At 49.8% G+C, this 18,362-nt stretch overlaps 2 protein-coding genes and 2 pseudogenes across 6 annotated transcripts in view; all 4 read left to right on the plus strand.

Moving 5' to 3' along the window:
- Positions 1-698, plus strand: part of TLN1 (talin 1) — a 31,682-nt gene extending 30,984 nt beyond the window's left edge. For both annotated transcript variants that reach the window (XM_066256789.1, XM_066256790.1), the window contains one exon: positions 128-698. In XM_066256789.1, coding sequence (XP_066112886.1) covers positions 128-253 — 126 coding nt within the window. In that variant the 3' untranslated portion in view covers positions 254-698. The remainder of the gene's footprint in view (positions 1-127) is intronic.
- Positions 699-3,875: 3,177 nt separating this feature from the next.
- Positions 3,876-5,301, plus strand: LOC136322813 (programmed cell death protein 10-like; annotated as a pseudogene).
- Positions 5,302-9,822: 4,521 nt separating this feature from the next.
- Positions 9,823-17,896, plus strand: TPM2 (tropomyosin 2). 4 transcript variants are annotated; one of them, XM_066256798.1, is made up of 9 exons: positions 9,823-10,134; positions 10,553-10,678; positions 13,952-14,085; positions 14,179-14,296; positions 14,395-14,465; positions 14,610-14,685; positions 15,157-15,219; positions 15,385-15,454; positions 17,746-17,896. In XM_066256798.1, the coding sequence occupies exons 1-9, from the start codon at positions 10,021-10,023 to the stop codon at positions 17,826-17,828; spliced, it is 855 nt and encodes a 284-aa protein (XP_066112895.1). In that variant the 5' UTR covers positions 9,823-10,020; the 3' UTR covers positions 17,829-17,896. The 4 variants fall into 4 exon arrangements, with proteins under 4 accessions (XP_066112895.1, XP_066112894.1, XP_066112896.1 ...); XM_066256797.1 differs by lacking the exon at positions 14,610-14,685 and adding an exon at positions 14,929-15,004 and having other exon boundaries at positions 9,840-10,134; XM_066256799.1 differs by lacking the exon at positions 17,746-17,896 and adding an exon at positions 16,424-16,756 and having other exon boundaries at positions 9,842-10,134.
- Positions 12,890-13,010, plus strand: LOC136327802 (U4 spliceosomal RNA; annotated as a pseudogene).
- Positions 17,897-18,362: the final 466 nt, after the last annotated feature.

Below are 18,362 nucleotides of genomic sequence, written 5' to 3' on the forward strand. Positions count from 1 at the left end.
GAGTTCGGCCCCAGCCACTCTGAGGGACACGGGCAGCAGGGCAGTCACAGGGCCTGTGCTGGCCCCAGCTACTCCAGACCCTAAGGCACAAACTCGTTGAACTGAGGCCCTGACCCCCATCCCGCAGATCATCGCCGCACAGGAAGAGATGCTCCGGAAGGAACGAGAGCTGGAAGAGGCGCGGAAGAAGCTGGCCCAGATCCGACAGCAGCAGTACAAGTTCCTGCCTTCTGAGCTTCGAGATGAGCACTAGGACAGCTGCTTCTATTTAACGCAGACCCAGCCCAGAGACTGTGCCTGCCTCTACCAAAGCCTTCTGGGCTGCCGGGCCCAACCTGCCCGTCCCCAGCACTCCCCAAAGTGCCTGCCAAACCCTGGGCCTGGCCCTGCCCAGTCCCACTGCACATCCCCTGTCCCTTCCCGACTCCAAGTGCCTTCATGCCCTAGGGCCCCCTAAGTGCCTGCCCCTCCCCAGAGTATTAACGCTCCAAGAGTATTATTAACGCTGCTGTACCTCAATCTGAACCTGCCGGGCCCCATCCCGCCCACCCTGCCAGCAGCTTCTGGCAAATCCCCACAGCCTCGGCTCTACTCATCCTTTTTTGATACTATCCTCCTTGCACCCCCGCTACCTATGGGGGCTGTTGAGTCGTAAGCCCCAAACAGGTCATGCTCCAATAAAGGTGATTCTGCCTGCAGTTCTCTGGCTTCCTGAGGAGATGGGAGATTCCCCCAGGGCAGTGGGGCAGACTGGGATTGAGTTCTGTCACCAGCTTGAGCCAACTCAGGAGTGGAGTGGGGCAGACTGTGGCAATCAGCCCTGGGAGGCCCCTTCCTCCTCTGTGCACCCAGATCCCTAAAGTCATTCAAGTCGCGAAGGTGTCCCTGAGAAGTCATATTCCTGTTGTTCCCTATTTCACTAGCCATCACCTATGCCTCAACAAGTGTCATTCTTCTACTGCAGGGACAGGGGCTGCCGCTGCGCTTTGTGGTGGCTACCAGGGATAATCTGTTCATAACTGCTCAGAGTATGTGAACAAATCCAGTTCTTGCCAAATTCAAATTTTCAAAAGCAGCTTCGCTAAAAATAAAAACAAGTGAGCCTAAGATAATTCTGGCCACAGATTTGGTTGAGGCATTTAACAAGCAAAAAATCTAATTGAGACTGCCTCTGGTAGGTTCTACTGATGACTGAGTTGGGGCACTTCTAGTCCCTCGGAGGCCTTGTCCTACTGCCTAGAAACGCACTAGAACAGGACCTGAAAAAGCTTGACCCAAGTGTGAGACTTGGGGGCACAGCGCCCCTAGTGGCCAGGCCTGTGCGGGTAGCCCTGTTCCAGCTGCCCTGCTAATCTGGAAGTTAAGTGCAGGGAGGTGGGTGGCGTGTGCTTCCACTCCCTTTCACATTCACCCCCTCTCCCCACACTGCATGGATTATCTAGCAGACCCCTTAGGACTGCCACTATCTTCATTCATGATTCTTAAACCAACCCTGCTGACAAGTATGTTGTTTCCTTGCTTCTTCCCCCAAATAGAACACAAACCACCCATCTGCTGCTACTTGGGGCACTTTTCACCTTGAAGCCATGACATGTCCCACCACGTCAGAGTCAGTATAAAGTAAATGGAATTACTTTTATCCTCCCGAGGGCAGCCCATTAAGGAAGGTGCCAACTTCCTACCATTACTCCAGTCACCTGTGATTAATTCATTCAATATTTACTAAGCCATACCCGTGCTAAGCACTGGAAAATAGAGATGTATTATCACCTCCCTGACGCAAAGGACTGGCAACTCCAATACACACTACTGTGGCTCTAACCCCAGATTCAATGTCCTAGCCTCATGAGTTGAGGATCTTAAGAGATCAAATCCCTTCTCCAACCTCCACAACAAGTGGAAGTCCAGACTGTTTGAACTCCAGCTATGAGCCCAGGACAGCTGTTCACTCTTGCTACCACTTCCCTGCCATGTCTCCACTTCCTCAGTCACGTACCTCTCACTAGTGATGCCTCAGGGAGCCTTCTGGGAAGAGACTTGAATATCCAGGAAACCAGCAGTTCTGAATATGTGGTGTTCAGCCTTGGCCTGATCGTTCTGAAGTGCAGAGGTTGCCAGTTCAATCCCCAGTCAGGGCACATACAGGAATAGATTGTTTCTCTCTCCCTTCTTCTCTCTCTAAAATTAATTAAATATTAAAAGAATAATTTAAAAAATAATTTTTTTAAATGTGGTCTTCAGGCTGAGGGGTTCCCAAAAACCTTTCAGGGGTCCATAAGGTCAAGATTTTTTTCATAGTAATTAATAATAAGGCATTATTTTCCTTTTATCACAGTGTCAACATTGTACTGATGGTACAAAAACCTTGGTGGGTAAACTGCCTTAGTACAAATCAAGGCAGTGTACTAATAGTCACTGTATTCTCACCACCAAACACTCGCAATTTGAAAAAATGCCAGCCAGCTTCATTTAAGACTGTCCTTAAGGAAGCAGTAAAACCTTAATTTTATTAAATCTTATTCCTGGAGTAACAGTTCTTCAATATTCTGTGTGATGAACTGGGAAGCAAGCCCGGAGCACTTCTGCTGTATGGAGTATGACAGTGTCTGGAGGAAAGCACTTCGTTTTTGGAGTTGTGAGCTGAACCAGCTGCTTTTTTCACGGAACGCCACGCTGACCTGAAAGAATGACTGGCAAACCATGGCTGTCAGACTTGGGTGACAGGCAGACCTTTTCTCAAAAAAGAAAAAAGTGAGCCTGTCAATTCAGAGAAAAACCTGACAGTGTTTATTGCCACTGATACAACTGGAGCTTTCAAGTGAAAATTAGAATTTTGAAAACCTGTATCTGCCACCATGAACTTCACAACTTCCAAAAACTTAAAACAGATTTTCCTGTTGAAATCAATCCTGATATTAAAGAATGTGATTTTAAAAAAAATAATGTATACTGAAATGTATCAACATTTGGAATATCTGCATAGCTCAGTGAATCAATATTTTCCAAATGATTAATTCATGATGTTATAAAATTAGCCCTAGGTAATCCAAACAAAGTGCAATACAGACCAATGGATTTTAATATAAAATAGTAAAGAAAGGCCTGACCAGGCGGTGGCGCAATGGATAGACCATCGGACTGGGATGCGGAGGACCCAGTTTTGAGACCCTGAGGTCGCCAGCTTGAGCATGGGCTCATCTGGTTTGAGCAAAGCTCACTAGGTTGGACCCAAGGTCGCTGGCTTGAGCCAGGGGTTACTCAGTCTGCTGAAGGCCCACGGTCAAGGCACATATGAGAAAGCAATCAATGAACAACTAAGGTGTTGCAACGAAAAACTGATGATTGATGCTTCTCATCTCTTTCTGTCCCTCTCTCTGATTCTGTAAAAAAAAAAAAAAAAAAAAAAAGAACTGGGAGAAATAAATGTTTTTTTAAAAAATAATAATAAATAGTGCCTGACCAGGAGGTGGCGCAGTGGATAGAGAGCCGGACTGGGATGCAGAAGGACCCAGGTTCGAGACCCTAAGGTGGCCAGCTTGAGCACGGGCTCATCTGGCTTGAGCAAAAAGCTCACCAGCTTGGACCCAAGGTCGCTGGCTTGAGCAAGGGGTTACTCGGTCTGCTGTAGCCCCACGGTCAAGGCACATATGAGAGGGCAATCAATGAGCAACTAAGGTGTCGCAATGAAAATCTGATGATTGATGCTTCTCATCTCTCTCCGTTCCTGTCTATCCTTCCCTCTGACTCTCTCTCTGTACCTGTAAAATAAATAAATAAATTAATTTTAAAAATAGTAAAGAAAGGTCTCTGATATGGTTTCAGGATCCACATTGCAACTAACCCTTAAGAAACTACCATTTGGAGGATTCCGGACAATGTCTGGTTCCTCTCGGGTCCTTCCGGCGTTGTGGGAGTGAATTGATCCGGGAGTTGAAGAGTGCTCCAAGGTGGGAATTGCAGTCAGTGCCTCCGTTGCTGGTCAGTATATGTCTTGTGTTCTATTCTTTATTACAAAAAAAGAAAAAAAGAGAAGAACTACTGCAGTGAATGAAGATTCCTTTGCATTTTAGCACTACTTTTCTACTATAGCTGGTTTTTGAATGAGGATGACAATGGAAGAGATGAAGAATGAAGCTGAGACCACTTCCTTGGTTTCTATGCCCCTCTATGCAGTCATGTATCCTGTGTTTAATGAGCTATAACGAGTAAATCTGTCTGCAGCTCAGACACTGAGATCAGCTTTCATTAAGGCTGAAAAATAAAATCCAGGACTCACACAAGACATTATTATGAAAATTTTAGAGAAAAAAGTGTAGAAGTTAACTTCACGGAGTCCCTTCTTCGAATGGCAGCTGATGATGTAGCAGAATATATGATTGAACGACCAGAGCCAGAATTCCAGGACCTAAATGAAAAGGCACGAGCACTAAAATTCTCAGTAAGATCCCAGATGAGATCAACGACAGAGTGAGGTTTCTGCAGACAATCAAGGATATAGCTAGTGCGATAAAAGAGCTTCTTGATACAGTGAATAATGTCAAGAAATACCAGTACCAGCCTGGTGGCGCAGTGGATAGTGTCGTACTGGGATGCGGAAGGACCCAGGTTCGAGACCTTGAGGTTGTCAGTGTGAGCGCGGCTCATCTGGTTTGAGCAAAAGCCCACCAGCTTTAACCCAAGGTCGCTGGCTCCAGCAAGGGGCTACTTGGTCTGCTGAAGGCCCCTGGTCAAGGCATATGTGAGAGAGCAGTCAATGAACAACTAAGGTGTTGCAATGCGCAACGAAACACTAATGATTGATGGATGCTTCTCATCTCTCCGTTCCTGTCTGTCTGTCCCTATCTATCCCTCTCTCTGACTCTCTCTCTGTTCCTTGGGAAAAAAGAAAAGAAAAAAAGAAATACCAGTACCAGAACCACAGGGCACTTGAACACCAAAAGAAAGAATTTGTAAAGTATTCCAAAAGTTTCAGTGATACTCTGAAAACCTATTTCAAAGATGGCAAGGCAATAAATGTGTTCATAAGTGCCAATCGACTAATTCATCAAACCAACTTGATACTTCAGACCTTCAAAACTATGGCCTTAAAGTTGTATATGTTAAGAATTGTACTTCTCAATGGCAGTACTGTAATGCCTTTATCTGTAAATTTTAAAGTTTGTGTAAATTGCCGGTCTCTCCTGAAGGGATCTAACCCAGGATGTTGAGTGGGATTATTGCCATCGCACACCATATTTTTGTAAAATGTAGCTTAATCATAATCTCACACTGAAGATTTTGCATCACTTTTGCTATTATCATTCTTTTTTTTTTTTTTTGCATTTTTCTGAAGCTGGAAACGGGGAAGCAGACAGACTCCCGCATGCACCCGACCGGGATCCACCCGGCATGCCCACCAGAGGGCGATGCTCTGCCCATGGGGGGGGTGTCGCTCTGCCGCGACCAGAGCCACTCTAGCGCCTGGGGCAGAGGCCACGGAGCCATCCCCAGCACCCAGGCCATCTTTTGCTCCAATGGAGCCTCAGCTGCGGGAGGGGAAGAGAGAGACAGAGAGGAAGGAGAGGGGGAGGGGTGGAGAAGTAGATGGGTGCCTCTCCTGTGTGCCCTGGCCGGGGATCGAACCCAGGACTTCTGCACGCCAGGCCGACGCTCTACCACTGAGCCAACCGGCCAGGGCTATTATCATTCTTTTAAGAATTATAAGCCAAAAGAATTTACGCCTTAATGTGTCATTATATAACACTCCTTAAAAGAATTGTAAATATTGGTGTTTGTTTCTGACATTTTAACTTGAAAGCGATATGCTGCAAGATAATGTATTTAACAATATTTGGTGGCAAATATTCAATAAATAGTTTACATCTGTTAAAAAAAAAAAAAAAAAAAAGCCTGACCAGGCGGTGGCGCAGTGAATAGCGCGTCAGACTGGGATGAGGAAGGACCCAGGTTCGAGACCCCGAGGTCGCCAGCTTGAGTGCGGGTTCATCTGGTTTGAGGAAAAGCCCACCAGCTTGAACCCAAGGTCGCTGGCTCCAGCAAGTGTTTACTCGGTCTGCTAAAGGCCTGTGGTCAAAGCACATGTGAGAGAGCAATCAATGAACAACTAAGGTGTTGCAACGCGCAATGAAGAACTAATGATTGATGCTTCTCATCTCTCTCCGTTCCTGTCTGTCTGTCCCTGACTATCCCTCTCTCTGACTCACTCTCTGTCTCTGTAAAAATAAAAATTAAAAATAAAAAAAAGAAACTACCATTTGTTGCCTGACCGGTGGTGACCCAGTGGATAGAGCATCGACCTGGGACACTGAGGTCCCAGGTTTGAAACACCGAGGTTTGAGCACAGGGTTGCTGGCCTGAGTGCAGGGTTGCCAGCTTGAATGGGGGATCTTTGACATAATCCCATAGTCATGTTCAAGCCTGGGGTCATTCATGATCCTATTGTCGCTGGCTTGAAGCCTGGGGTTACTGCTCAGTTTGAGCTCCTCTCCCTCCCCACCCTGGGTCAAGGCACATATGAAAAGCAATCAATGAACAACTAAAGTGACACAACTACGAGTTGATGCTTTTCATCTCTCCCCCACCCTTCTCTTATGCGTACAAAAAAAAAGAAAAAAAGAAACTACTATTTGTCAAAAAGAATATGAACAATTACCTGAAAAGGCTATAAATATACCACTCTATTTTCCCACTATGTTTCTGAGTGAGACCAGATTTTCTTCATATAGAGTACTTCAAACAAACCAAATATAGCAACAGATAGAAAGCCAAGTAGACTCTGAGAACCCAGCTGTCCTCTGTTAAGCCAGATGTTAAGGACATTTGCAAAAATGTAAAATAACTGCCATCCTCACTATTTGGGGGAGGTCATTACAGTTATTTTTCATGAAAAACATATTAACATAATTGCATAGAAGTTTATTTCTATGAATTACTATTTTAACATTTTTCTCAATTTCCATTTTAATATGGTAAGTATGGATAGATATAACCTACAACAAAACCTTTTTCGGTCTTCTTCAAACGACACTTTTTTTTTTTAAAAAATTTTTTTTATAGGGACAGAGAGTCAGATAGAGGTATAGATAGGGACAGACAGACAGTAACGGAGATAGATGAGAAGCATCAATCATCAGTTTTTTGTTGCGACACCTTAGTTGTTCATTGATTGCTTTCTCATATGTGCCGTGACTGCGGGCCTTCAGCAGATTGAGTAAATGACTCTTTTAATTTTTAAGAGTATAAGGGGTTCTGAGACCAAACATTTTGAGAACTGCCACACTAGACCACGAGTTCCTCACATAGTACTAGTATCTTTTCTTAGGGAGGGGGTTTGGAATCTGGTACATAAAAATCACCTGGCAAATGTTTATCAACTGCCAACTCTATGCTTGGGCATTGGGGATTCAGAATTGAAAAAGATAGTCCCTGGCCTGGAGGACCCACAGATCAGGGGAGGAAACAGTTATTAAGAACAGCTGGCCTGACCTGTGGTGGCGCAGTGGGATAAAGCGTCGACCTGGAACACTGAGGTTGCCGGTTCGAAACCTTGGGCTTGCCCGGTCAAGGCACATATGGGAGTTGATGCTTCCTGCTCCTCCCTCCCCTTCTCTCTCTCTCTCTCTCCTCTCTCTCTAAAAATTAATAAATAAAATATCAAAAAAAAAAAAGAACAGCTGTAAGAGGGACTATGATGAGAATGAAAGGAGCCTGAACCAAGAGCATGTACCTATTATGTGGAGGGGGAAATCTTCACAGAAGCACAGACACTTGATCTGAGTCTTTAAAGCCACCAGGTTTCTGCCAAGGGAAGAATGTTTTAGGGAAAGGGAACAGAATGCATAAAAGGTAGAAGCTTTAAGAAAAGTACAGCTACTTCCAGTGCCTATAGTAGCTCAATATGAACACAGCATAAAGTACAAGTCTGCATTGGTGTGAAGTTGGGAATGAAAGATGAGACTAGAAACGTAGGCAGGGGCCAAAACAAAGAGCCTTCTATACCATATTAAGAAATGTGGACTTTTATCCTTAGGGGAGGGAGTAGGGAGGGGGTTTGGAGAATTTTAGGATCCTATTCACTCCATCGTTTAAAAGATCTTTGGTAGCAATGTAGAGGATTAGTTGAATAAATAAGTTGGGGAAGCAGGAGTAGACCACCACAGATTCAGGCTGGAGATAAAAGTAACTGCCCAAGGAAACCCCAGAGACGCTGAAGAGGAACCTCATTTGTAGAAAGTAGAATCTACAGGATTAAGTGAATGTGGGAAGTGAGGAGCAAGGGAGCGTTTGATCAAGACAAGGATCTCCTCTCCTCCCCTCCACAGTGTTAGGGGTCAAGCACTAGCTGCAGGTAGTTGGACGTGTCTTTCAGGAGTTGGGGAAAGCAGAGAGATGGGTTGGAGTTAACAGCATGAGATCAGGCTTGTTCCACGAGTAGCAACAGGCAGCTAAGCAGCCCTAAATACATTTGCGTGCCTCCTCCCCCAACCCCGGGCCGGGGCCCACGGTTCCCACGATTCTCACCCCCCACCAACACAAAACAGGCCACTCACACACACACCACCACCCCCCACAGCCCCTGGGGAAAGGCGCTCCTTCAGGCTTCTTCTGCCTGGTCTCCCTAACCCCCTCCTCCGAGGCGGTTCTCCACTTCCTCTCCCCCACCCAATCCCGAGGATAAACGAAAACAGCCCCGCACCAGCGCTTCAGACTGCCCGACCCTAGGACTTAGTTTGGGGTACAGTTTCCTGCGGTCTGGATTGGAGAGGGTCATCACTACCCCGGCTCCCGACGCTCGGCTGCTCACTCTCTCCCCTCGCCCCTAACCTTCCCCGCCCCAGACCAGCTCCGCCTCTCCACGGGGAAACATCCCAAAAAAGGGCAAAAAAGAAATTTCGGCGTAAAGTTGGCCTGCCAGCAAAGAAAGGAAAGTCCGTCGGGAGAAAGGGAGAAGGGAGGCCGCGCGGGGCAACAAGGGAGAGGGGAAAGCGGGAAAGAGGTAGGGGGTACTGGAGCGGCGGTCGGACTGCTAGAGCAGGAGGGGAGGGGAGGGACGCGTCCCGGGTGGGGGTGAGGGCGGGCGGCGCGTGTGTCCCGCCCGCCTGTAGCCGCGTGGAAAATATGCGGGGCACGTGGGGGCGGGGCAGACTGGGCGCAGAGTTGGGTTCCCGGCCGCCGGGCGACTGGAGAGGAGGGGCCCTGGCTCCAGGGGCTGGGGCTGGAAGGGGAAGCGAGGGGAGGAGAGGTCAAGCCCGCCCTCAGGGGCAGCAGTCCGGACCGCGCTCTGCACTGAGACCAGGGCTTTGGGTTCCCCTCCTGCCTCAGTTTCCCCAAGCCCCTGGTGAGGCTGTCCGTTATCACTACCACATCGGTAACGCAAATCCAGAGTCTAGGACTTAAGGTAAACTGAGGCACTCGAACCACCTCGGAGCCCCGCCTCCCAAGAGACATTTAATCTGGGGGGATTTACAGGAAACTTCTAAATTAAGGGCAGCGGCTGCTGCAGCTAAGGGGGGGCACGCCGGTCCCTGCGCCCAGGCAGCTGCCGTGAGCTCACGCCCCAAAATAGCCCCAGGGGCCCCAGCCGCAGCTGCCGCTGGGCCAGGCTGTCACTCAGAGGAAGCGCGGAGCCCCTCAGCCTGAGGGTCCCCTCCCCAACTCTCCCCACTCTTAGGGTTTCGTAGCCGATTGTCCTGGGCTACCTTCCCTTCCGACGGCCAGAGGGAGGGTGGGTAAGAGAGGGGCGGGGCCCCAAAGAGGCGGTCCCAAGGGGGTGGGTGCAGGGGGCGACCGCGCCCCCCGACCCCGCTGAGCTTCTGCCCCTACAAGGTTTGGGCCGCGGTGGGGGAAGGTCCCAGTCCCCGGCTCCGCCCGGTCCCTCCCCGCCTTTTAGGCACTCGCGCTGCTGAAACACCCCAGTCCCGCTTGGTCCTCTTCAACCGCCACCCGTGCGCCCAGTCTGCGCAGCCGACCCATTTCTCCTGGTTCGCACCGCCGCCGACCGGCCCGTCCCTCTTCGCAGCCATGGACGCCATCAAGAAGAAGATGCAGATGCTAAAGCTGGACAAGGAGAATGCCATCGACCGCGCTGAGCAGGCCGAGGCCGACAAGAAGCAAGCTGAAGACCGCTGCAAGCAGGTGGGGGCCCAGGGCCTAATGCAACCTCCTGCCCCACACCCCCTAACCAGGGTGGGGTAAGGGTAGGTCCTGCCCTGTGTCCCCCTGTCCAGGGCTCTCTCGTCCAGTGTGAGGGTTGGGCCTTCAGAGTACCCCCAGGGACCTAGCCAGAGCCACACTTCATCGCAGCCTCAATGCCTGGGAAGCCACAGTCCCCCATTCCGTGCCTACCCTTGTAGAGCAATGTTGGGCCCTGCTTCTTGGGGCTGGAAACACTCTGTACCCCCACCAGTTCCCTCCAACACCCCTAGCTGCACTAACCCTCCTCTGCCATCCATTCCTCCCTGATAGCCTTTAAATATCTCTTAGTACCCACCTCTCACACACCCCTGCCTCCTCCCTGATTTGGGCCTGGCTGACTGAGGATTCTCTCTCCCAGCTGGAGGAGGAACAGCAGGCCCTCCAGAAGAAGCTGAAAGGGACGGAGGATGAGGTGGAAAAATATACGGAATCAGTAAAGGATGCCCAGGAGAAACTGGAGCTGGCTGAGAAGAAGGCCACCGATGTGAGTGTGGACCTGGGGGATGGTGGGAGAGTTAACACACTGGGAGGGGTCCTGGGCATGAGGATGAAGGGAAAAGAGGAGCTAGATATCCCAGTACCAGGACAGAAATGTTTTCCTCTCAGGCACCCAGGCCAGGGCAAGCTTGCACAAATAATCCGAGGTAGTGGGTAAATCAAAACCACCTACCACTTCCTCCAGAAAACGTAGCCTTGTAATTCCATTTGGCTCCAGCTCTTTGAATGTACAGTGATCAAACAGTGAGTCATCGTGGGGGTGATTGGTACAAGACTTAACCAACCGCCTCAATTAATTCTCCAGCTGAAAATGGAGAGGAGACTATGGTTATGTTTGTGGGGTGTGGGTGTAGGTGTTGTTAGGCAAGAGGAGTGGAATCTGAAAATGGGCCCTGACTTGAGTTACACTCCTGGGGGGGCATTAGAAATTCCCTGGCCTTGACCTCTGGCTCCAGTGGCCCTGCTGTGCACTGGGGCCCCAGCTCAGGTTCTAACAGCCCCTCATTTACCCTCATTAAGCTGTCAGCCTCGAGACCATGCCAGGCCACAGGGCAAAGGGACAGGGCCACAAATGCCAGGGCAGCCACTTTGGCAGATCCTGTTCACTCAGATTTCTCTGTCCACCCACACCCTCTAACCTGACTTCTCTACCTCCTGTCATTCTCAATCCCCACCTTGAGGTAGGAAAATGGTCATATGACTTTGGACATAACTTATACCATTCTCTGCCTCAGTTTCCCCATTTTCCTTGTCCTCAGGATTGTTTTAACTTTATGATGAGCCTACTGTTGTGTTGGGTGGATGGGGGGATTAGCATAAGCACTGTCTGAACAAGAGATTAGAAAGGGCATTACTGTTTATGTTGACCATTATCCATGTTCCCCAATTCCCTCCCCCCATTCCCACTCTGGGCTGGTTACTCTGACCTCCAGCCTTTGGCTTTGGTTCTCCACCAGCCCTGGCACTTGGGAGGGAACTGACCTGCAGCTGCTAGTAAAGACAACCCTGGGCATCTGACACTCTATAAATAACCAAGGCCCAGTGCAGCTGGAGGCAGGACTGGAAACCCAAGGAGCTGGGTGAGAGCTGGAGGGGAGGAGGGTGGACAGGGACAGAGCCAGGGAAGCAGGGCATCAGTGCCAGGAGTAGAAAGGAAACTGCCCAAACTTATTTTGTGACCTTGAACACAGCACTTAACTTACAGTTCCTTCCTCCATTTCTCCCTTCTCTCCTGCTCCCTATTTGTCCAATGGGGACAGTAGTGCCTGTCTGTGGTTAGAAAGCAGCATCCGTAACCAGGACGAGCTTGAAAAGCAGAAAATGGTAAATGTCAGTTTTGTCATGAGAACCCCAAGACTTTCCAGTTATTTGTCATCCCACTCTCATGAAGTTTTCCTTTCATAGAGTCTCATCTGTCTAGAGAAGACCCCCCCGCAATGTCCCCATGTCATTTTCCCCAACCCCCAATGCTGTCCCCAGAGTCCTTCCACATTGAGTCATCTGGCCCTGTGCTCATGATGGGCTCTTGTCACTGTAGGTGGCCTTCAGCACCTGGAGGACAAGCTACTACTTTCTATATATGGTTTCCCTACCCTACAGTACCACCCAGGACACCTGCTTTCTACCCCCTCTGCCAACCGTCTCTTCCCTCTCACTCACTTCTTCCCCTACACTGATCCTTTCTCCTCTCCAACCTTAAATCTCAGGATCTCTATGTCTTTGTCTCAATCAAATGTTAGGATAACCTAACATTTATGGAGTGTAGATTCTGCAGACAATGTGCTCAAGTGCTTTTTGCATATTGTTTTATTTCTCAAAATCATCAGAATCACTTGAGTTCTTATAAAAAAAAAAAAAAAAGGATCTCTAAGTTCCTGCCCTGGAGATCTGCAAGGAGTGGAGAACCTGTTTAGTTATATAAACCTCCTAGATGGTCCTGTTGATTAATAGAGTATTAGAAGTACAGCACTGTTTTAAAACAGTCTACAAAGAAGGAACTGCTATTGTCAACTCGGATTTAAAAAGGAGGAAACTGAGCTTTAGAGAGACTAAATAAGTCGCCCAAGGTCACACAACTGTTGAGTGGCTGAGCCATGGCTCAAAGACAACAATCTGACTCAGAGCTGATGCTCTTAACACCACATTGAAGGACAGACAGGAAGGGAGAGAGATGAGAAACATCAATTCTTTGTTGCGAAGCTTTGCGCAGTGGGAGTATCGTAGCCAATGAGGTTTATCCGAGGTGCGATTATTGCTAATTGAAATTTTTTCCCAATTCTTCCTTGCGGCTTCTTAGTTATTGATTGCTTTCTCATATGTGCCTTGACCAGGACTACAGCAGACAGAGTGACCCCTTGCTCAAGCCAGTGACTTTGGGCTCAAGCTGATGAGTCTTGCTCAAGCCAGATGAGCCCACACTCAAGCTAGCGACCTCAGGGTCTCGAACGTGGGTCCTCTACGTCCCAGTCCGAGGCTCTACCCACTGTACCACTGCCTGGTCAGGCTTCCTCTGCTCTTTTTTTCTCAAAGTATCATCAGTTTCCGTGGAAGGTCTCCAAAATCTCCATGGTTTTGCCTCTGTATTTTATGATCAGTGTCTGAGTATCCGTCACTCACACTGCCCTTGTACAGCCCCCAGTTGCCTCTTCGCCTTGTCAGGGAACCCCTTGATACAGCCATGGATATTCCATGCAGTTCTGGCTTGCCTCCAGAGCCCCTAGCTGGGAGTCTGCCTGGCAACTGGTGACATGACTTGAGCTTGATTCTGTTATTGGGTATTTTTAACAGCATTGCGGTCTGGATTGACCTAATTCTTCCCCACCTGGGCCCGGCTCTTCTGTGGAGTCAGGGCTGCCTCAGACTTGGTCCCAGTGCTTGGAGTGTTCTTTGAGGGGACAGAGAGACCTGCATGCAGATAACCATTTGGAGCCTAACGATGCACAGTGCCTGAATTGGCCCTGTAGCAGGGAAGTGGAGCATGTGGAGGAATGCATATTTGGGGCTGGAGCATAGTCTGGGCAGAAGACAGGGTAAAAAAATAGGTTGAGATCTAGAAGACAGGAAACCTAGGTTCTTTCTTTTTAAGGGGGGGAGGGGCTCGATCAGAAGGACTTGGGCCCCCCAGGAGCAGTGCTGGGGAGTGGGTCTTCTGTAGGAAGCCTAGGTTCTTTCTAATAACAATCTTACCATCCTCTGGAGCTTCGCTGATCCTCATCCAAGGTAGACAAAGGCTTTCTGATCTCTAACCTTTGACCCACAGGCAGAGGCAGATGTGGCCTCCCTGAATCGCCGCATTCAGCTGGTAGAGGAGGAGCTGGACCGGGCACAGGAGCGCCTGGCTACAGCCCTGCAAAAGCTGGAGGAGGCTGAGAAGGCAGCTGATGAGAGTGAGAGGTGGGCAAGGGGTCCTCAGAGGTTGAACCGGGGAGGGGGGTCTGTCTCTGCTGGTTCTGACCTCACCCTCCCACCTGTCTCCCTGCCTCTCAGAGGAATGAAGGTCATTGAAAACCGAGCCATGAAGGATGAGGAAAAGATGGAGCTGCAGGAGATGCAGCTGAAGGAGGCCAAGCACATCGCCGAGGATTCAGACCGCAAATATGAGGAGGTGACAGCCCTGCTCTGCTTCCTACTCTCTCCCAAACCCCAAATACCCCGTCATTCACCATGGATCTATCCCTTCCCTCTCCCCCCCCCTCCCCCTAGGTGGCCAGGAAGCTGGTGATCCTGGAAGGAGAGCTGGAGCGCTCAGAAGAGAGAGCTGAGGTGGCTGAGAGGTAAGGGTACCCTGGGGTGGCCACTGAAAATTAGCCTGAGCCCATGGCTATGGGCACGCTGCACAGTGGGGAGGCAGTTTCTCAGACTTGGAGCCATAGGGACTGGTCCTGTCCTCTGCTCTGACCCCCACCTGCTGCCCCCAGCCGAGCCAGGCAGCTGGAGGAGGAGCTCCGAACCATGGACCAGGCTCTCAAGTCCCTGATGGCCTCAGAGGAGGAGGTAGTGACCTCTCTGGACCTTTCTGGGCAATGATGCCTTCTTTCATATCACCTTCCTTTCATCTCAGGCTGCTGTCTCTCATCTGCTGGGAGTCGGGAAGGGCCTGGGGCTTCCAAACTCTGCCTGCTGTCACTCTCACAACTTAGCTCTTCTCTTCTCTCCTCCGCCCCTCCCCCACTGTGCCATCTCCACTGTCTCCCCCACTGTGCCTTCACACCTCTCCCTGCCACACACCCCCTGCAGTAAATGTGGGGACCTAGAGGAAGAGCTGAAAATTGTTACCAACAACTTGAAATCCCTGGAAGCCCAAGCGGACAAGGTAGAGGGGGGTGGAGGGGCAGTGAGGACGGGCTCCTGCAGGGGAGGGAGGCGATGGGCCCAGGCAGGGTGGGGCTTGGTATTCCATGGGGCTCAGAGGAATGAAACATTCTTAGATGCAGTCTACTAATGGCATGTATGTGTCCCTAAAAGTATTCCACCAAAGAAGATAAATATGAAGAAGAGATCAAACTGCTGGAGGAGAAGCTAAAGGAGGTGAGAGTCCTTCCAGTCCCACCCTCCCCTCGGGCCCCCCAGTGCCCACCAGAGACTGCCTGTGGCGGGGAATTTGGAGACAGGGATGGAAGAGAAGGTTGACTTAAGTGAGTGTCTGGGAGGGCCTCATTTTTTGTCATTTCCACATCTTGCCTTTACTCCCAGGCTGAGACCCGAGCAGAGTTTGCTGAAAGGTCTGTGGCAAAGTTGGAGAAAACCATCGATGACCTGGAAGGTAAAAGGGATCTCCCCTGTACCCCCGAACTGCACTCCCCGTGATTGTCAGTCTGTTCCTTATCTTTGCATCCCATTATATTTGCCACTGATAAATTAGGTTTGGACCACCTAGGACTCCAGAAACTGGGGTCAGCGTCTACCGTTTACGTCCTTGTAACCGGCTGCAACTCCAGTGTTCTCAAACTTAAGAGCACTTGAGACTCCCCCAGAGGTTTTCAAATGGGTCCTACTCTGAAATGATTGCTGACTTTGGGCTGGAAAATCTGTATCTCTAATACGCTCTCTGGTAAAGCTGCTGCTGCTGACGGGTTCTCAGACCACACTTTGAGTAGCACTGATTTAGACAGTTCTGTCTCCAAGAGTAACAGAGGAGAGCTATATCACAGACTTCTCTATCTTTATTACATAGAGAGCTATTTGGTTTAAAATCTAGGTTTTTCAAGACATTAATAGAAAGTGTCCTTTTAAAATTAGATTTGGTGAAAACAATCACCCAGATATTTGCTAGTCTACAGTCGTTTCTCACTGTCACCAACATTGGGCCTAAAACTGTCTTTCCATTTTACTGTACAGTAATCCTTCACTTTCATAATTCCAATTTCTCTTGCTTTTGGCCTTCTCAGGCAAGCCTCAATTTTATCTCCAACTTTATAGGAATTTAGACCCTTCTGGCTAAGTACCCTCCCCTTGAAGTAAGCACTCCTGCTTATCCAAAGCACTGTGTCCCCAGGTCCCCAGAGGAGGCAGGAAGTCCTGGGAGAAGAACCAATTTAGGCTATAGAGAAGGACAAAAGAAATAGGGATATGGGGGGGGGGGGCCCTGACAACGGTCTAGCCTGCTGTCTGGCCTGTCTCTCTCATTCATCTTTGTCCACCTGTCTCTGATTCTTGTTCTCTTTCCAATATCCTCTCTTCCTTTCCTCTTTCCCTCTCCCCACACTCCCACCCATCCCTGGACCCCCTCCAGACGAAGTCTATGCGCAGAAAATGAAGTACAAGGCCATCAGCGAGGAGTTGGACAACGCACTCAATGACATCACCTCTCTCTGAGCCCTTCACCAGTCTGGCCCCTTGGCCACTTCTCTCCTGTCCTTTCCGTTCTCTCTGAGGAGCGGTCAGGCCGAGGGAGCAAACATTGCCGACATTGCACAGCCAGGCTGGGCGCAGCCTAGAACACCCGTCACGCATGCTGCGCACTCTGGCACTTGCTTCTTCCCTCTGTCCATCCACTGCCCCCTCCACCTACCAGCCTCTACCTCTTTCTGCTGCTTAATAAACTCAACTTGGTCTCCATGCTGTTTTTCTGCCCTCCAGAGAGCACTTCTTTCACCCCTACAAGAACACTAGTCCACTGCTAAGAACTTGGCTCTTATAGACACCCCCAATCTTGTGACATCCCCCCAGCTGCTCATCCACAAAACTCTGGTCCACACTGAAATCCTCTCTGCATGGGCACTGCCAGTCTGTCACTCAGTCACTGTTGCATGCGGGCATGTCTGACCCCAACAGTCACCATGAGCACTCTGGTGCCTCTGCAGACCCAGGCTTGTCACTGACCTCGGAGCATCAGCTGGGGTTCCAGGATCTCAAGGAATGGCCAGGAGGGAAATAGGGTGGTGCAGGGGAGGGTCCAGAGGTTGTGAAAGGTCTGAGATGAAGTTTGGAAAAACCTTGGATGCCAGCAACGTGGGGGTTTTACTGCAGGTCTGTTTTCTGCCTCAAGCCTGTCTGTCTAGCTCTCCTTTTCCTGGCTCAGTCTTTGTTCTTCCTTCTGTTTCCAATTCTCTTAAACCTTCTAAAGATACGGGGTAAATTAATTTATGACTCACGCCTTCCCATCCCACCTCCATGACCTCAAAGCTTTGAGTGAGGCATCCATGTCTGTCCTGGTCAGTCCATCCATTTGCCCCTACCACAGGCTCCTCAGATCCCTGAATGCTTGTGTCGTCATGTACCCATGTCTGTCCTGGTCAATCCATCCATTTGTCCCTACCACAGGCTCCTCAGATCCCTGAATGCTTGTGTCGTCATGTACCCATGTCTGTCCTGGTCAGTCCATCCATTTGCCCCTACCACAGGCTCCTCAGATCCCTGAATGCTTGTGTCGTCATGTACCCATGTCTGTCCTGGTCAATCCATCCATTTGCCCCTACCACAGGCTCCTCAGATCCCTGAATGCTTGTGTGGTCGCGTGCCTCCAACCCACTCTGTGTCAAATCGCCTGTCCGTGCCTCCCCACATCTCCCCTCGTGTCCTCTCCCCCTCCTTATGTGCTGCTTCCTCTCACAGAGACCTTGGCCAGTGCCAAGGAGGAGAACGTGGAGATTCACCAGACCCTCGACCAGACCCTGCTGGAACTCAACAACCTGTGAAGGTTGGCCCTGCCTCCGGCCAGGCTACAGTTGCCGCCCAAACCCAATAAATTCAATGTTAACTGACATCACACGGCTCTTTAAGCCTTTCTTTGGTGTTGGCAATGGTGGTGGTAGTTGTCCAAAGTGGAGAAGGCTGAGAGCATGTCTGAGGGAAGCAGCGGAATCTGAATGACCCCTTGGTGAGCAGGGCCTGGTTCCCTGCTTTTTGATGGTAGCCCTGGGTGGGGGCGCGGCACTCATTTAGGAGGGTTTGTGAACAGGCTGTGTGAAGCAGAGAGGCCTGGTAAGACTGCAGGTACCTCTTGGCCCTTACTCCCCACAGGGCAAAGGAGCTGCTGTCAGCATCACTGCCCCCATCCAGCAGGTGGCTGACCTGAAGGCAAACCTACACAGATTTTACTTGAGCAGAGTGAAAGGCCAAAGCCTCAATCTGATTTTAAGCCTAGAGGCTGAGTCTGCCCTCCCAAGCTACATATACACACAGCCATTTCAACAATTGTAGTCATTTCTGCCCCCTTCCTGATAGCAGAA

Source organism: Saccopteryx bilineata, chromosome 2, assembly GCF_036850765.1.
Source record: "Saccopteryx bilineata isolate mSacBil1 chromosome 2, mSacBil1_pri_phased_curated, whole genome shotgun sequence".
Classification (NCBI taxonomy): domain Eukaryota; kingdom Metazoa; phylum Chordata; class Mammalia; order Chiroptera; family Emballonuridae; genus Saccopteryx; species Saccopteryx bilineata.

Excerpts from the sequence above, each read along its gene's own strand:
- TPM2 (XM_066256798.1), top strand. The coding sequence starts at position 10,021 with ATGGACGCCATCAAGAAGAAGATGCAGATGCTAAAGCTGGACAAGGAG. Across the intron at positions 10,135-10,552 it reads CTGAAGACCGCTGCAAGCAG|CTGGAGGAGGAACAGCAGGC; the intron begins GTGGGGGCCCAG and ends TCTCTCTCCCAG. Across the intron at positions 14,297-14,394 it reads CAGACCGCAAATATGAGGAG|GTGGCCAGGAAGCTGGTGAT; the intron begins GTGACAGCCCTG and ends CCCTCCCCCTAG.